At 43.5% G+C, this 17,504-nt stretch overlaps 1 protein-coding gene across 1 annotated transcript in view; it reads left to right on the top strand.

The window, feature by feature from the left end:
- The window catches only part of LOC124805565 (mucin-3A), a 197,052-nt gene that overhangs the window by 119,816 nt on the left and 59,732 nt on the right, over positions 1–17,504 (top strand). Inside the window, exons 8-10 of the mRNA XM_047266131.1 lie at positions 2,014–2,175; positions 2,260–2,325; positions 9,251–9,442. Coding sequence (XP_047122087.1) covers positions 2,014–2,175; positions 2,260–2,325; positions 9,251–9,442 — 420 coding nt within the window. The remainder of the gene's footprint in view (positions 1–2,013; positions 2,176–2,259; positions 2,326–9,250; positions 9,443–17,504) is intronic.

Genomic DNA, 17,504 nt, shown 5'->3' with positions numbered 1-17,504 from the left:
GAATGATAGTCAGTTCAAGGGTTTACACTTAACAGTTAAACTTTGCAGCTAACTGCCAGCAAGAGTTCCCGAAATCTTTGCTACAGCTGGATAAATACGCGATATATGTAAATGTAGCAGGCCGCCAAAACACTGACGACTTCTGCAGTTCAGTAACGTAAAAATATGCCATAGGAATGAGGAAAAAAAGTAAAATTTATGGAAAATGCTACTGGATAAATGATCATTTTTGCGTAACGATGCAACGAATGTATGAAGTAATCCAAATATGATAAGACGCAAGCTGAACATTGCCAATGGGACATGTTGCGTGTCGTGTAGCAAATATGTCGATGATGACATGGAAATGTAGTGCTCGGAAGCGCTAACTACCTGTATCAGATATGTAGCTGAAACAACACTGTGAACGTATTGATGAAAGAAAATGAAGGAAGCTGTTAAACATGTAATAACTGATAAAGTGATTGTAAACAGGTGCAAAAGAAATTTAGTCAATTTGACTCTTTTAAAAGAAAGAAAAGTAGCAAACAGAAAAATATTGCTGAGCTCTAGCTATATTCATAGCATTTTATAACGCAAAAGAGATAAAGCAATTTAAGTGTTCGTTATTGTGAGCACGAAATTCCTTTGACTGCAATTGCTTTGAGGCACGATAAGACTGACAAAAAGGACGAATTGTTTGACTACTCCCACATTGCTAAAAACATAAATTATGACTAGTTGAAACTCCTACAATAATATAGTTTCCTAGTGAGATGAATTATAATAATCCTGAACTCTAAAATGAAAGAAGACACAATGAATAAGCTACAGTATATGAAAAGCTAATACAAGTTCCAGCAGACATAGGCAGGGATATGAGAAATAATAAAGGAAAGTGTAAGAAATTAAATAGAGTGTTTGGCTGAAGACCAATTGGTGACTGATAAAAAAAATTACAGACACACTACACACATTAGTAGTATGCTCTGACAGGACAAATTTCATATGACAGGTAGCGCCTACTGTCTATTGAGGGTTAAGGTAATTTAAACGGTTATCAATACGAGTGAAATAAATTTCCAGAAATGTTGACAAATGAAAGTTAAATACCTGCCCTGTTCTCAGTAACTCTGTACACAGGTTGGTATCCCACCACTGACCGGGGAATTTTCAGATTCGTCTTCGATGGCCATCGGGGATCAGTTCGAAGCAGGACTCATCACTAAAGAAAAGTCTACTCCAGCTAATGAGATTACAGACAGAAAATGTGTCTGGAGACGCCTCGGACAGCAGCGGCATACCTACCTGGTTCTCGCCCGCTGTACGGCTTATCAGCCATGAATGATGGTCAGGGGTGCCATTTCTCTCAATAGCAGGACCCTTTTGATTGTAATCCGCGGTAGCGTTACACTCCGGCCTCCTTTTGTTGCTTTTCATGGAAAGCCATTCTGAGTTTACATTTTAGTAAGATAATGCCGCCCCCAAGCCCCCCCCCCCCCCCCCCCCCGCACGCCGTTAGAGTTTCTTCGTGCTTGACAAACCCTACCTGGGCCAGCAAGGTTGCTGGATCTCTTCCCAACTGAGAAAGTTTGGACCATCATGGCAGATCTCTAAAATGAGCTCGGGATTCTGACGATCTAATGCACCAATTGGACAGAATTTGGCACGCTATCGCTCAGGACGACATCCAACAACTCTGTGAATTAATGCCAAGCTGTATAAGTGCTTGCGCGAGGGTCAGTGGTAGACCAACCCGTTACTGACTTACTCAGCTTGTGAGGTCTTTCTCTTGAGTAAATCATCCAATTTTTCTTAAGTTGTAATCATCTGCCTGTCCTGAAGTCGTTTCGCCTACCTCGGCGTGCCAGTTACCATCAGCCGAGCCCATCCTGGTGTCGCCGTAGGTAACGACTTAGTAGCTGATGCACCTGTCATACGGCACTTGTCCTGTCAGTGCACGTTGCGAAGGTCAAACAGGCAGTTAGGTAGGGATGGTTGGCGGAATTAGCGCACCGTCGGTTTCCCCCCCAGGCGTCCTCCGCGGCAGAGCACGCCTCCGCCGGCACCAGCGTGTACAAATTCAAGCTGAACCGGCCGAGCGGCCGCTGGCAGTACAAGACGACGCCCAAGCCGCGCGTCACCATCCGGCGCGGCCAGCAGGAGGACGAGGAGAACGGCGTGGCACCGGCCCAGGCCGGCACCTCGCCACAGCCGCCCAGCGCCGCCTCCGCAGCGCAGCAGCAGCAACCACAGTTCGCCCCCGCCGCCACCCCGCAGCTGCCGCCGCTGCAGCCCGAGCCGCAGGCACTCTCGAGGGCCGACACCGACGCCGACCACGACCTGGTAATCCTCCGCGACCTCCGCATTCCACCCCCAACACCCACCCTCGCAACTCCCCCAGCCACTCACCCAAACACAGTCTCGAAGGGATTTCCATCCCTAACACCCACCAACGCAACACCCACCCTTCGGCTTCCACCAGCCGCGCATCCACACACCAACGAAAACCTCAGACGGCTAGGTAATTGCTCAACAAAAGACCTCTAAAGACCGCCAGTTTCTGTAGACGACTTAGCGCGTGGACGCCTCACAGCGTGAAGTACACCCTGCGTCTCCGCTATAGCTGCAGGCGGCCTTTATCAATTTCCCAGTGCCAGAATATCTCTTACCAATTTAGAATTTACACAGTGGATTGTAATACTTAAGTACGAAACTGACTTTAGCGTGATGAGTCACTGCCTAGTAACACAGCTCGATGAAATTTGGACCATACACAGAAAGAAATGCTACTGTATAGTACAGAAGATAGCGAAGAAGTACGCAATAGGACGAATAGACATGACACTTTTATTCAAAGACAATGGTTACACTACAATCAACACGACTTGTGATGCTCCCTTAGACATTACAAAATGCGGAACATGGTTTTCAGTAGGGTGTGTGATCGCCACGGACAGTAGTGCGTTCCTTGTAACGTCTTCCCATGCTGGCGACAGGGTTGGTAAAGAGTAGTTATGTCACGGTGCTCCATTCCTCCACCAGCGTAAATGACAAGTGCTGGATGGTCGTCGCTTGCATCTAAATGTGCTTTATTTTTATTTTTTTTCCAATCAGTGCCGCACGTGGTCCATGGAAACGAGGAAACGGGCAGGTCAGTCGATGTGTCGAACATCGTCTCATTCCAAGAGCTCCTCCAAGTGCGCTATTCGATGGGGTCGTGCATTGTCATCCGTAGAAATGAGCTCAATGTCGGATACGCACTTGAAAAGACGCATGTAGGGAATAGAGTATAGCGTCACAATACCGGTGACCGGAGAGTGCACTATGTTAAAAAATTTGGAGGTCAGTACGCCCATGCAACGCTATGCTTCCCTCGCTATAGCAGCTGGACCACCAAAATGATCATGTTCGACAGTGTTCCTGAGTGCATTACATACCCTCGTATGGAAAGAGAGGGGAGCACATAGTGTACCGTGCAAAATTCTCGAACTTGCTCGTTCTGGTGGTCCAGGCGTTATATTGTGGTACGCATTATGTTCCAAAATTCAAATGGCTCTGAGCACTATGGGACTTAACTTCTATGGTCATCAGTCCCCTAAAACTTGGAACTACTTAAACCTAACTAACCTAAAGACATCACACACATCCATGCCCGAGGCAGGATTCGAACCTGCGTCCGTAGCGGTCGCGCGGTACAGACTGTAGCGCCTAGAACCGCTCGGCCACTCCTGCCGGCCTTAATTTTCCGTGGATATACTGACTCCAAGATTTCTGAACATGGCCCCAAACGTTTGAACGTGGTAGACTCACCATTCTGCATTATTTGGACTCTGTACTTATCCGCCATATGCGTTTTTTAGCGCTCTATTTTGCCCTGACTTGGTTTTTATGGATGACAGTGCACTACCGCATCCAACTGTAAGTGTGTACAAGGATATCCACCGAATGGACTAGCCTACCCGTCCCCTCCCCCCCCCCCACACCTCCCCAACGTCATTCCCAATGAGTACGTGTGTAATGTGTTACGAGACGTACTGCAGTTGTCAGTCGCGATGTTGAAAGAATGGAACGCCCTACTACAAGAATTCCTTACCAACCATGTAGCCAGCATGGAAGGACTTTGCAGAGTGTACTGTGTCGTCCGTTGTGATAGAAGACGCTTTTAAGAACCATATCCGTGTTTTGTAAAGTCCATGGTAGCATCATAAATCGCTATCACTCTGCCGTAATAATTGTGGTCGAATAAAAGTGTCAGTTCTGTTCGTCGCATTGAGTATTTCTTGGACTAACCTTCTGTACTATACTGTATCATTTCCTTATATGTATGGTATAGGCTTCATCGACCTATGATACTTGACAGTGTCACATTATGCGAAACTTACTTTCTTCCTTAAGTTCTGCACAATAGCGTACATTCATCGTCAGACGGGTTGTACGCTTTCATTAAAATGTGTGGCAGTGGTCCTATTCGTAAGAAATTATTAAGTACATTTGGACCTCAAGCCCCGCCCCCCGACCTCAGACGCGCTCTCAATTCTCCTGGACACTCTCTCGAGATGTAAAACGGCTTCTATGATATGTTATTAAATAATTAAGGAGAAAATTCTCAGATTTTTTGACAGAGCTGTAGCGGCACTAGTTTAGCAGCATTCATCGGCACTCTGATGAAGGCCATTTCCAGTAATAGCCAAAATGTTCGAACACTTAACACAGTGACGCCATTACACACCTAAAAGACAAATATTGATACGTTTCTCATGACTGTTTCATTCGAATGCGTCCAGAGAGGCTATGATATTTCCCCGATATTTCCATCTTTCCACATAAGTGCATTTTCATTCTTCATGGAATCGTGCCACGCAATCATACCATCCACCCACACAGCACTGAGAAGCAACACAATTCACTACTTGGCTTATGGCTCAGCGCAAAAGCATCACGCCTGCCGCGCTCAAAAGCTGCATGTCTAATCATTGTATGCTCTGCTGCAAACCAACTGAGAAACGTTGGCTTTTATGCTATTTTGGATGGGAATGCATCTTCTAAGGCAAACCAATACTATTTGTATCACTTAGAGACAATTTGGCTCACAACAAAACCACGATCGGAATAATGGAGTGCGCCAATATATTGTCTCTTAGCAGCTTGTAGGTTTCGCTTGCTGTTGAAGTTAGTGTGAGTTCAAGTCTTCAAACCATGAAATCCACTGAAAGCACATAGTACGTTTCGATGGACAAATTTTCTGCTACATTTCATTATGGTGTTGCGAGAAAGGTACTGTAAACAACACTTCCACGCTAATAAAGACAAGATGCATACGTACGTTGAAACATAGATGGAGCTATAGAAATCAAATTTTGAAAAAAAATATTTTACTTATAATTTTGATGCCTTTACTTAGTCGTAACTTGTAATTCTGTGCAATGGGTAGGCAGAATTTGTTCTACTGTCCATCATCAAGGCACTGCTAGGATTGCATTTGTAGCAAGTCCGAATGTTTCGACAGTTACGGGTACCGCAGTACGAATGTCAGTCATTTATTTGAAGAAATTACTGTCGAATGCTGGCTGTGCTAAAGTTAAGCGGTCGGGCGAGTGTTTGTGTGGCTCTTATGTTCCGGAGTGTGCCATTAGTGCTATGTAAGACGATTGTTCTTGATACCGATGCAATTCTGTAATAATTTGTTACGAAGACTATTGGCGAATTTTCTGTCTCGCCGGATATGGTGTTCATTAGAACGAAAACCATTTTTGTGTAACAAAACGTACATTAAATCAGGTGTGGCGAGTTCTCGTAGTAATAAAATAGAAATTAATCTGTTACCGTCCCTGAACGTCTGGTGTTCGTCCTCAGGCGAAAGAATGCATTTAAGAAAGGTTCGCTGAATATATCAATATCGAAACAGAAACTGCTAATAAAAATGCGCGCATGCGCACTAAGAGACACGTCAAATAGTCAACCCCCAGCCAAATTAGATTGGTGCGGACAAGGGGGCATAGAAAGTGCTCAGAATTGTGTCTTAATAGAATGGAAATACGGACAAACTCAGATTTTGCTTACGAACTATCAACATAGCGATGGAAGCGAATACGATGCAGGTTCACGTTTCTCGATCTTCTGATCAAGAACTTTGTTTAAAAATAGTTAAAAAGCTTTCGTGACAGAAAAGGTAACAGTTGTTCACGCTTCAGACACGAATTAGTGGTCAACAAGTATAGCGACACCCTCTGCAATTCATTTCACAGTGGTTTGCAGATGTTGGCCGATAACAACGGGAAATATGACGTATATTAGCACTGTTTCGCCAGCTATCCATGAGACTGATAGTCGAGGAATCAAGTAATAGAAAGAATAATTCTAGCGCAATAATTTTCACCAATTCAAATAAGCATAAGATCTTTTCCCAACTTGCGAGCAAATACTGAATCATGAACCGAAGGCACCAAGGGTGAAAATTCCTGCCAGGTAAGTCGAAATCGGTGACCGAGATGAAACTGTCGAGTAATCCATCATCAAAAGGCATGCGCATTGTTACTACTCATTCATTTCGGAAGAGGGTAGCCTACCAACACGTCTGCAGCGCACAAATACGGGCATAGTAATGTTGTGTTTGTCGAGAAACGTGTAGCGACTGATTAGCAAAGAAAATGTCTTTGACAGTTTCCAGCAACTCTATAAGCGTTGATTATGAGTATTGTAACAAATGAACGCTACTCTTAAGGCGAAGAAAGTTATTTACTTTTTATTTTCTCTTTTAGATTTTTTTGTGATTTCGTTTAGGGGGATACTCAATTAACAGATTTTACAATGTAGTTTGCCGATGCTACACCCTTAAGTAGCGCCTTTGATATTAGAGGTTAGAAACACATAACGATTTTGTTGTCACGTAATAACAGAGCAAATAAAAATAGCAGATTCATGTCTTAATAAAATTATAGGAATTTATTTTTAAATTTTCCTCTTTCCTCAAAAGAGCCACCATGATCTCGACGCACTGTGATGAAATTTAGCAGAATATTTCTTTCGCGTGACGATTAATACGGCTTTTAAGGCCTGTGGTATTCCTCTAATACATTACTGTGAATAGGAACGGTAGCTATACACAGAACAAAGTATTAAATATATTACGTATGTCAGAGGTTGAGCAAACTGCCATTTCCCTGCGTTGCTTCCAGGTTGCAGATCATATTAGTCCTCGCTGCATGCTGCTCGTAGGCTTTTGCTGGATCATTTGCTTTCTGTTTGAAATGTATTGGTATGAATACAGATCATCTACTGAACTCCAAGTAAACTGCTACACACACTAGCTCTAAGTGCTAGCAGTCGGCGACAAGTTCTGCCACTAACTGCAACAAGTTCTATACCTTCGTGCAGTTTCTTGGACTGTGACATGACGTCGCCGAAACTGCTTTACTGTAAGTGTTTGATACACGTGCATTATCGGCGACAAATTCGGCTAATATTTGTATACTGTTACATACAAAAATCAAGTTCTAGATCGTCATGCAGTTTCTTGGACCGTGACGTGACGTCGCCGAAACTGCTTTACTGTAAGTGTTTAATACATGTGTAGTATAATACAGATTTTCTCTTACAGAAGGACAACGTTGTCAACACTGGAGAAGAATTTTCTACTCCACTCCTTATTCCCATTGTACTTCAGACTGTTAATATTTAATTTAGCTTCAACAAAACAATTGCATCACAGTCTTGCCTGGCCTTACACTCTGTTATTGCAACATTCCACTAGAAAAAGACATTGAAAGTGTGTACATCTTTATATCAGTTCGATAACAAGCTTCTGATACTAGAAGTATCAGTTTCTTTTCAGAATGTGTGCAAGTCTTTGCTGATCATTTTATTTGTCACTGAATTTGAAACTAGAACGTGTAGCCTTAGCCTAGTATTGACAAAAAATTCATTACGTGTTGAACAAATCCGAATTCTCAGGATACTGTTCATCTGGTTACACAACATTCCAGACACATGCATAAGAGAGACAGCCTGTTGGGTTTTTTAACTGAATAAACGACATTGTCTTGAATTGAAAGTACCCTCAGATATTGATACCTGAGATACAGCATGCAGGAAACAGCTACCAAGAAATTTACTTTGGCCTCATCATCGTGCATTTTGAAAAATTTCGGGCAGTGCTTCAAGTGGCATCTTATATTGGGTCATACGATTACATAAAGCATTTCCAAAAGTGGTAGAAAATTTGGTTTTTGTTACAACATTATGCAGCCACAAATGGAGAAGGGTTGCACTGATATTTCCCTAAACGAGTAAGCCAAGGCTTCTACAGTATTACTTATTTAAGAGAAAACATCCCCATAAACTCACCGTAGTGTTGGCGGAACGTACAGCCATTAAACTATTCCTGACTCACAGTTACTGTTGAAAAATATTGTTTCGTCCACTGTAGCCACAAAAATGTAAAGTTAGTGACTATGTTGCTGCAGTCAATGCACAATTCTAAAACCCTTTAACATCTGGGGCCTCAGATTTGTCGCAGTACGTAGAGCATATGCAGTATAACTTGCCACCGCACAGAAGCGCATTCTCGTTTTTGGCAATGGGCGAATCCACCCGTTTGTTCCGACGGGGAGGCCGCTTTAGTCTGCTGTCGCCTGCTGAGCTGTACGGTTCGTCTGTTGGAAGTGGTCATGTCAGTTGTATATTTACTGATTTTCTTATTCAGTACTCTAGTAAAAAAAGTACTGACTTGCTGAGTTTTTGGTCGAACAGGATTAAGTCGTCAATACGAACGTTTGCGGACTCACTGTCTGTAGCTTGTTCTTCTTGTGAGTAAAATTCAGCAATCATTCTGCACCTCCCCTATCTTGCAGTGGCCGGGTGTCTCGGAGCCGCCACCACAACAGCTGGCTCTTTCCCTACCCTGCTGTCTAAGCAGAAATGGGTCAAGTTAATCAATGCCAACCCTGTCGTTAATTTTGCTACCTGAACGGAACTTTATTGACGCAAGCTTAAAAGAGGTGATAATTAAAGAGCAGATCGGCACTCCAGGGAGCAGTCCTCAGATTCCTTCACCCAACCAGAATCCTGTATAAAATACTTCATTAAATAAAAATAAATACAGATTTGATAACTAATATAACGTACTTTGATTTCAAACTCATAACAACTGGGATATAAAACGTAAGTCACAGGTCATCAAGTAACTATCCAGAGATGCTAGTCTTTGGTGGGGCTGGCGGCTTGAGAGACTGCTTGTGTCTGAACGGTCTTCTGGTGTGTGCGTCATCAGGAAGGACCGTTGCCCCAGGGCGAGACGGAGCAGCAGCTGGCGTCTGAGGACAGGGCGACACTGGTCTCCAACCCAGACGGAGACGCCTCCCCACCAGTCGCCGAGACCATCAAAGTCGAGATTTCCACTCCCGCTGACTTCAGGGACGTCTACTACGAGATAGCCACCATCAAATCGCCGTACACATTCCAGGTAAGTGGAATATCTTCAAAGCCATATTTGATTTGCTGTACAATAGTCTTATATTTCTTGAATGAATCTCGAGAGTCGCCTCGGATGGTGTCGTGGAAACTGCCCAACGTTTCTGCGAGGCAGGTACTTATCATTTTCAGGTACGACCGGAGATGACGAGATGCAGTCTCGCAGAAATAGTGTAAATACATAGCATGAACGTCAAATGAGATACAGTGGCCGTAGCTATTCTTATATAGAGTGGTTCAAAATTGCTTTCAGATTCTTCGGGGACAGATTTCTTGCACCAAAACAAGAAAAGTAGTCTAGTAAACATGGGCTCAAAAATGCGTACCTTGTTCATTTTAGATAGTGTGAAACACGTATCTTCTACTGCAAGCTCTGTACTTTTCATATATTGGGAGGGAGTATTAGAGACCAAAGAAGACAAGTCCATAAATATGGGCTCTAAAATGTGTATCCAAAGAACTAAGAGCATTTTTTCACAATAGCGAAAATGAACACATGCTCATATCTCGTAATGTATGCATTTTAGAGCCCATGTTTACTGAACAATTTTTTCTTGTTTTGCTGTACGAAAGCTGTCTCCAAAGTCCGTAAAATAATTTTTAAACACACTGTATAATTTCATGTTATATTCGTCTAGAACAAACATTTTATTAATTTCTTTACCTTTAAGGTAATTACCACTTCAAAACAACGTGCCTTGAGTTAATATATTTCATGTGATTTAAGATGGCTAATGGTCAAAATGCGTCAGGGTATTAATATGGTTGTGTTCCACATAAACATATGATTAAATTATAACGCAGAAATATTGTGCAGTTTCAATAACGCCATCACATGTAACGCCCGGAAAATGTTCACGTAGTTATTACGTCGGTAAAGCCTCAGACAACACATTTGGTCTGATACTGACTTATACCATCACCTCATACTACATCAGTTAAGTGGCTGGATTCAAGACGTGTTAACAAACAGGCCATAATCGTCCTTACCAATTGCGAGACATAGTCAGAGTTGGACATATTGCGGAGTGTCCTTTGAGGTGATACGATAAGATTAGTAAATGCCAATAAACCATACAAACTACCTGATGGACAGCATTGGTAACATACTGAGTCTGCTCGTACGCGACATAGTCGTATGTAAAAAGGTAGTATCACTAGGTGCCGGTGCAATAGTTCGTAACTAATCGATTCTTGGTGCGAAGATTGGATGCTGAATGTCAGTGCAAGTAAGTAACACGAAAAGAACGAAAAGAAGAAAAAAGACAATGGGATGTGTGACTACGTGGGACTCAGAACTTCAGAACTTTCAGAAGTCTCACGGTATCCATTCGGAGTCTGCAGAATCCATAGTCGTTACAATCCTGAGTTGATCATAGCCAAAGTGAGACATCAATTTCTATGTTTATAAGGCGTTTGTTTAGTCAAAGCGATAGTGTAGCGAGAATATTACCGCATATCTAATGCGGTACAGTGGTTAAGGGCTTGGACTTTCGGAGGAATTGAGAACAAACATCAGCCCCATAATCGTAATTTATTTTCTAGTAGTTTTCTAAACCGCCAAGGAAAATGTACGGACGAGTAGATTTGAAATCCGCGATCGACTTTCTAGCCTGTCTTTCAACAAACACGAGTGTGTGTGCCGTCTCTAATCATCTGGATGTGTACCGTGCGTTGAATGCCAATATACCTTACTCCCTTTACCGTGACCACACCTTAGATGCTACATTAAATGTAGAGCATACTTCCTTCTGTTGGGACGCGCATGTAAAAACGCTCTCAGTACCGTAGAAAAAATATTTTTAAAATTATCTGTGTAATTTTCCAAGACGAATATACCAACTTATTATTTCGTCACAATGCCGGTAATATCAAAGAAATAATGGTTTGTTTGGAGATGGATTTACCGTTCGGTAAAGGAAAGAATTCGCAGAAAGGAAACTAATACTCTAAATTCATCGTGAATAGAATTTGAGGACGGGTATGTCTTTCTTCTTTATGGCGGTGGCATATTAATAAAATTTAATTTATTCTCACTGTACATTGTCCATCACCATTTTGCTGTTGATAAGTGTTAGTTCCGTATCATCGTTAACTATCATATTTTCAGTGATTTGTATCTAACAAGCTGCTGTCAATCATAGTTCTATCCCCACAAAATTTATGCAGATTTAGCGTGACACGTTTATATATGCTTGCCATTCACTATGCTTATATCGATATCGTAGTTCAAATAGTTTAAATAAGTGGTACATGCATATGTATGTATGAGAGGTTGGGAAATTCCATTATCATCATTTGCACACGTGTGAGTAACTAACATTTGTGAATTGCTATTTTGCTCCTAATTGTTCAGAACATAACGAATGTAGTAATAATCCACATATTTGTTTGTCTTCCACGTTGCTACTGCGCATTTCGCGATTAATGACGCCGTTCAGAAAATTTCGAGACTGGTCTAATAGTAAAATACAGAAAAGCTAAGATGGTGGTTTTAATGCCTCAGATATTCTACATAGTCTCCATCCACCTGAGTAAAAAGTGCAGAACGTTCTCCGATATTTTTGTTTCGATAGACACCTTAATAACACTGTCGCAGAAGTTTGAAATTGCTCCAGCATACTGGCTATATTTCATTTCACGATTACATTTCAGGCAGTGCAAGGGGACATCTGATTTTCTTTGTGGCTTTAGTTGGGCGCGTCGCTTATGTTTTTTGCACCTCTCCTCGATTGTTCGAATACTCACATTGGATTTGCAACATTTGCGTGGATTGAGTTACCCACTGGCCCTTCGGAGACTTGGTTCGTCTTTAATACTACAAAGAAGACTTCTTATCCTTCTTGACGAAAGTGAAATATACTTGGCGTCATTTTTGTATAAAACTCTACCAGTCTAGCCGGATGTTGAGCCAGTGAAAGACAAATAGGCAACTCTTGGCTTCTTGTTTCTTTGTGTCTCATTCTCTTCCGATAATTTTGTTTTCACGATTTAAGGGTGGGGCTTGGTGGTCAGTTCGGCACGGTAGGGTCTGCTTTTTCGATCAGTGGATTCGCGACCCCTTATATATAACTTGAGTGAAGTTTCACATCGATGAAATTTGGAAGCTGTCATGGAACTTCCGCACAGAACCAATGACGAAAAAATGACAAAGGAAATAAACAGAAAAAAAGAGGCAACAGCATGTGACGGGAAACGGAAAGCTCGTGGGATCGAATCCCTGCTGGACTTCGAAATTTTTCAATCTGTCTTTAATCTTAACTTCACCTTTTGACGATGTAAGAAGTCACCAGTTACCTCATGAGGTTCGGATTCCACGTTAAACTGTATTTAACCTTTCCCAGATTCAATAATTGGGTTAGATTAGGGACACGCAAGTCGCCGAAAGGGAGTCCTATCGAAGGATTTGTGCTCAGCCACGGAGTCACAAGCACCGCGGTGACTTGGGGGTATGTTTCCGCACCTGTGACAGCTTTTTTTATATGGAGTGGTTACAATTAAAGTGGAATTTGGTGGATATTCTATTGCAATACTGCGGAAGCTCTTTACGTGTGAAAAAGACTTAGTTCCAGTTTTGGCCCCCAGGTGTAAATCTGGCGCAGTGAATGCAAGAAAGACGTATAGAAATGCTTCCATATGTAATGGATTAGGGACGGGACGTGGACAGAATAAATTAAACAAATGAGGCGTTCAAAATGAGCAACGGAGACGTCGACGTGAGGTTGCATCCGTAAAACAACGTGATCAGAAGTCGTTTCCAGCAGTTCTTGTGGAATCTGAACAGCATGTTCCTGTATACTGGCCTTCCGATCAGTCAGAGACTGAATGTCTCCGTGGTAAAGGTGGTCTTTCAGATGACCCCAGAGCAAAAACGCGTAAGGATTCTGTGGTGTCACCGCCAGACACCACACTTGCTAGGTGGTAGCTTAAATCGGCCGCGGTCCATTTAGTACATGTCGGACCCGCGTGTCGCCACTGTGTGATCGCAGACCGAGCGCCACCACAAGGCAGGTCTCGAGATACGATTGAGCACTCGACCCCAGTTGTACGACGACTTTGCTAGCGACTACACTGACGAAGCCTTCCTCTCATTTGCCGAGAGACAGTTAGAATAGCCTTCAGCTAAGTCCATGGCTACGACCTAGCAAGGCGCCATTAGCCTTACATAGTTTGATAGTTATCTTATGAAATGTCTCATCAAGAACGTTGTAAACCAACAAAGAATAAAAGTTAAGTATTCGAGGAGCTGCATACTTTTCTTATTAGCATTCAATACTTATCCTGTTCCAGACTTCACGCCAGTCGGCGTGTGTTTACGCGTGCCTTTCTTTCGGCTACCCGTCACTGTGGACTGGCTGCCTTGTCAGTCCACTACAGATTCAGATCAGGTGTCCTTGCAGTTCTTTTAGATATCCCTAGGGTCAAAAGTTGCATGGATTATATCAGGTGGTCTTGCAGGCACCGCATCTCGAGAAACCCTGGAGATAACACGTTTGTAGAAGGTTGCATTAAGAAGATCTTGCACCGCTTGAGTGACACGAGGTGTTGCCCCACCTCGCATGAAAACAGGGTTTCCACACAATTGTCCTCTTCCAAAGCAGAAATCGCATGCTGTACAAGGAGGTTTCGATGACATGCTGACGTCATGGTACACCTGACAGGCCCTCTAGGTATATTCTCATTAAAGAAGAACAGATTGAGAGAAGTGCTTTTAAACCCACACCACACAGTCACACACGGCACGTGCAATGGTTCTTCATGCAGTACACGCGGTTTAACAGAACGCCAAATTCGGCAGTTAAGTGTATTTATTGCACCGTGTAGTGTAAAATGTGCCTCGTCACTCTATAGAATCTTGTCCGGCCACATCTCGGCAACTTCGATCTGTGCGAGAAACCGAAGAGCAGATTCAGAACGTTGCTACATATCGTACGGTTTCAGTTACTCATCGTCTGGATCTTGTAGGGGTACCAGTACAAAACAGACCGCAAAACATTCCGTACTGTTGACCATGAGGTGGAAAGTTCTGAAACGAGCGCTGGCACTACCCGCGGCACGAAAACTGCATCGTCAGCTACAGCCACAGCAACGTCGTCAGTATTTACCGCGACAGGACGCCTTCCTCTTCCTGGTGCCACACCAGCTCACCCGTGTTTTAGAATTTCAGTAACATCTTTTTTAAACTATTTAATAACATGGGGCCTCTTCTCAGACCTTTCATTCGCTGGTACTCACTTACAAGGAGACGGCACGATGGTGGGGTCGGAGATTTGTCCGAAATTTTGTGTGGTAAAGGAGGACCCCTAACACCTCACGTGGTTAAAATATTAGGACGCACTACCCGGAAAATCCCGGGAAAAATCGATCCAAAGTTTCTTAGGTGCCGTATGAGTATAAAATGTTAGCACTTTGCACGAAAACTGCATCGTCAGCTACAGCCACAGCAACGTCGTCAGTATTTACCGCGACAGGACGCCTTCCTCTTCCTGGTGCCACACCAGCTCACCCGTGTTTTAGAATTTCAGTAACATCTTTTTTAAACTATTTAATAACATGGGGCCTCTTCTCAGACCTTTCATTCGCTGGTACTCACTTACAAGGAGACGGCACGATGGTGGGGTCGGAGATTTGTCCGAAATTTTGTGTGGTAAAGGAGGACCCCTAACACCTCACGTGGTTAAAATATTAGGACGCACTACCCGGAAAATCCCGGGAAAAATCGATCCAAAGTTTCTTAGGTGCCGTATGAGTATAAAATGTTAGCACTTTGCCGAGGCGCAATCTGGCGTAGATGTTTAGGTCTCGGGTTCGATTCCTCCTCTTTCACTTTTTTTTCTCCTGTTTCATTTTCTTTTGTTATTCCACCAATTATTCAGAAAGTTTCCCAAACCTATATTATCTTTAACAAGTTTGTTACATTATTGAATAAAATTATTTTCTTTTTGTCCAACAACACAATTCACGGCGGTGGGTTTTCCATTTTTCGTTGTAAAGTATGTGAGAAGAAACATCGGGTTTTTAATCAGAGTAGCGAAGTCTACTGGGAAACATTCAATTTTTATACGTATAATAATTATAAACAAGAACCGCAGTAGTAATTTTCGTAAAAACAAACAAAGCAATAGTTTTTGCGACATCTTGCGCAACATATGAAAGCGGATTTTTTACAATCACAGGGCGTTTGCAATAAATCTGTACAAAAACATGCCCCATTAACATTTACGAAAATGTTTTGAGTTTCTGATAATTTTGAGGCAAACCAGGAATATTGAATAATGTCTGGGAAAATTAGTGACGACAATTGATGGTGAATTATAGAATGAATTTTTATACAATCTTCCCGGGAATTAATGTCACGATTCTCCTGTAACAATGCGCTGCAATTTTGCAAGCAACAGAAGAAAAAAAAAGTCCGGGAGGAGGAATCGAACCAGAGACGCCAAACGGTGGCTCGGCAGTGGACTAACATTTTATACTCATACGGCACCTAAGAAACTTTGGATCGATTTTTCTCGGGATTTTCCGAGTAGTGCGTCCTAATATTTCAACCACGTGAGGTGTTGTTAGGGGTTCTCTTTCACCACACAAAATTGCGGACAAATCACAGACCCCACGGTCGTGCCGTCTCCTTGTTAGTGCACCACTGTAATTACCTGCATCAATATAAAATTTTCATTAACAGCATACAGTCTCTATTCTCGGTAGCCATACTGTTCACTCATATCATGGCTAGGGTGTCACGCCATCATACCAAGAGTGTAAAGTGACAGATTTGCACCTGGAGAAAAAAAATGGGGACAAACTTTTTTTCCAGCGTAAATCGATTCTGTGTCAACGCATTAGCAAATCTGCCAAGTTCCGCTGCCAAAACGATAATTACACCCCACACCGGACTTCTGCGAGTGGCTGCACATTAATTTTAATCGCCAAGTACTTTACTCACATTTGTATGTAGCTTACTGCTCCATACAGCGTACAGAAAAAGTCGTAGCACAGCTACCTTACCTTTTGCAGTTTGTCAATGGCTGATTGCCTGATCAGAAGGACTTGATTCCACGCAATAAAAGAGAAAACTTCCGCCCACCGTACTGGTCCACAACGCAGTATTTTCACTTCAGCAAAGCAGCCTGGACGTTAAATCTGGCGGTAAAGACGCTAATCCTGAGCTAGGAGTAGAGCAAACAATTTTGGCGACAGAAGAAGGAGCCCAGTGGCGCGGACACACCCTGCAGCACCGCTTCCCAACCAGCCTGCCCGCCGGCGCCTGCGCCCCCATTTAACTTCGAGTTACCGCGAGTTTTCTATCCGATGGAAGCCTGGCCACCAGAAACTTGGCCGGCCCGGAGCGCAGAACAAATAAAACGCGCTCTCTGGTTTCCTCAGCCCTCTCTCCCACTCCGCCCCCTCCAGCCCCAACCCCATAGCTCTGCATCCGCCGCGGCCGCTACTTCTTCCCCGGTGTTGGACGTCGTAAATCCTGCGTTTCGGCCCGCGCTGGTGGCGGCGTGACTTCAGATTAGGAGCGAAGTGGCCACCAGAAGGAGTGTGACGCCTCACCAGCTCCCGGCACAAAACTCTTTACGTGTGTCGCCTCCGAGGCGCGCACGTTTCGACACGAACGTCCGGCGCCGACTTGGCGCACGCCGCTCTCAGAGTTTCACAAGGGGAGCTTCACGCCTTGTCTCGCGGCTGCGTTTCGAAAAACGCCCGATAGCATCGACCGCTCGCTCGTCCGAGGTCAATTCACACTAGCGCGGTTACACTACCCAGCCAGAAGGCTGCTGGAGGCTGGGTCATCCGACGAGAAGTACGCATGAGCCAGAAGCAGCACGAGTCAGGAGAAGTATCAAACTCCAATATCGTGAATTTCCTCTCAAATAAAATGAAATTATCGTGTGGCATTGATGGCTGAGGGTCCCCACCTGGGAAATCCGGCAGCCGAGTTGCAAGTATTTTCAGTTGACGCCGCACTGGGCGACTTACACGTCGACGATGATGAAATGATGGTGAGGACAGCACTAAATCTAGTCCCCGAGCGGAGAGAATTTCACAAA

Source organism: Schistocerca piceifrons, chromosome 7 (assembly GCF_021461385.2).
Source record: "Schistocerca piceifrons isolate TAMUIC-IGC-003096 chromosome 7, iqSchPice1.1, whole genome shotgun sequence".
NCBI classification, from domain to species: domain Eukaryota; kingdom Metazoa; phylum Arthropoda; class Insecta; order Orthoptera; family Acrididae; genus Schistocerca; species Schistocerca piceifrons.
This window is presented reverse-complemented; position numbering and strand designations above follow the sequence as displayed.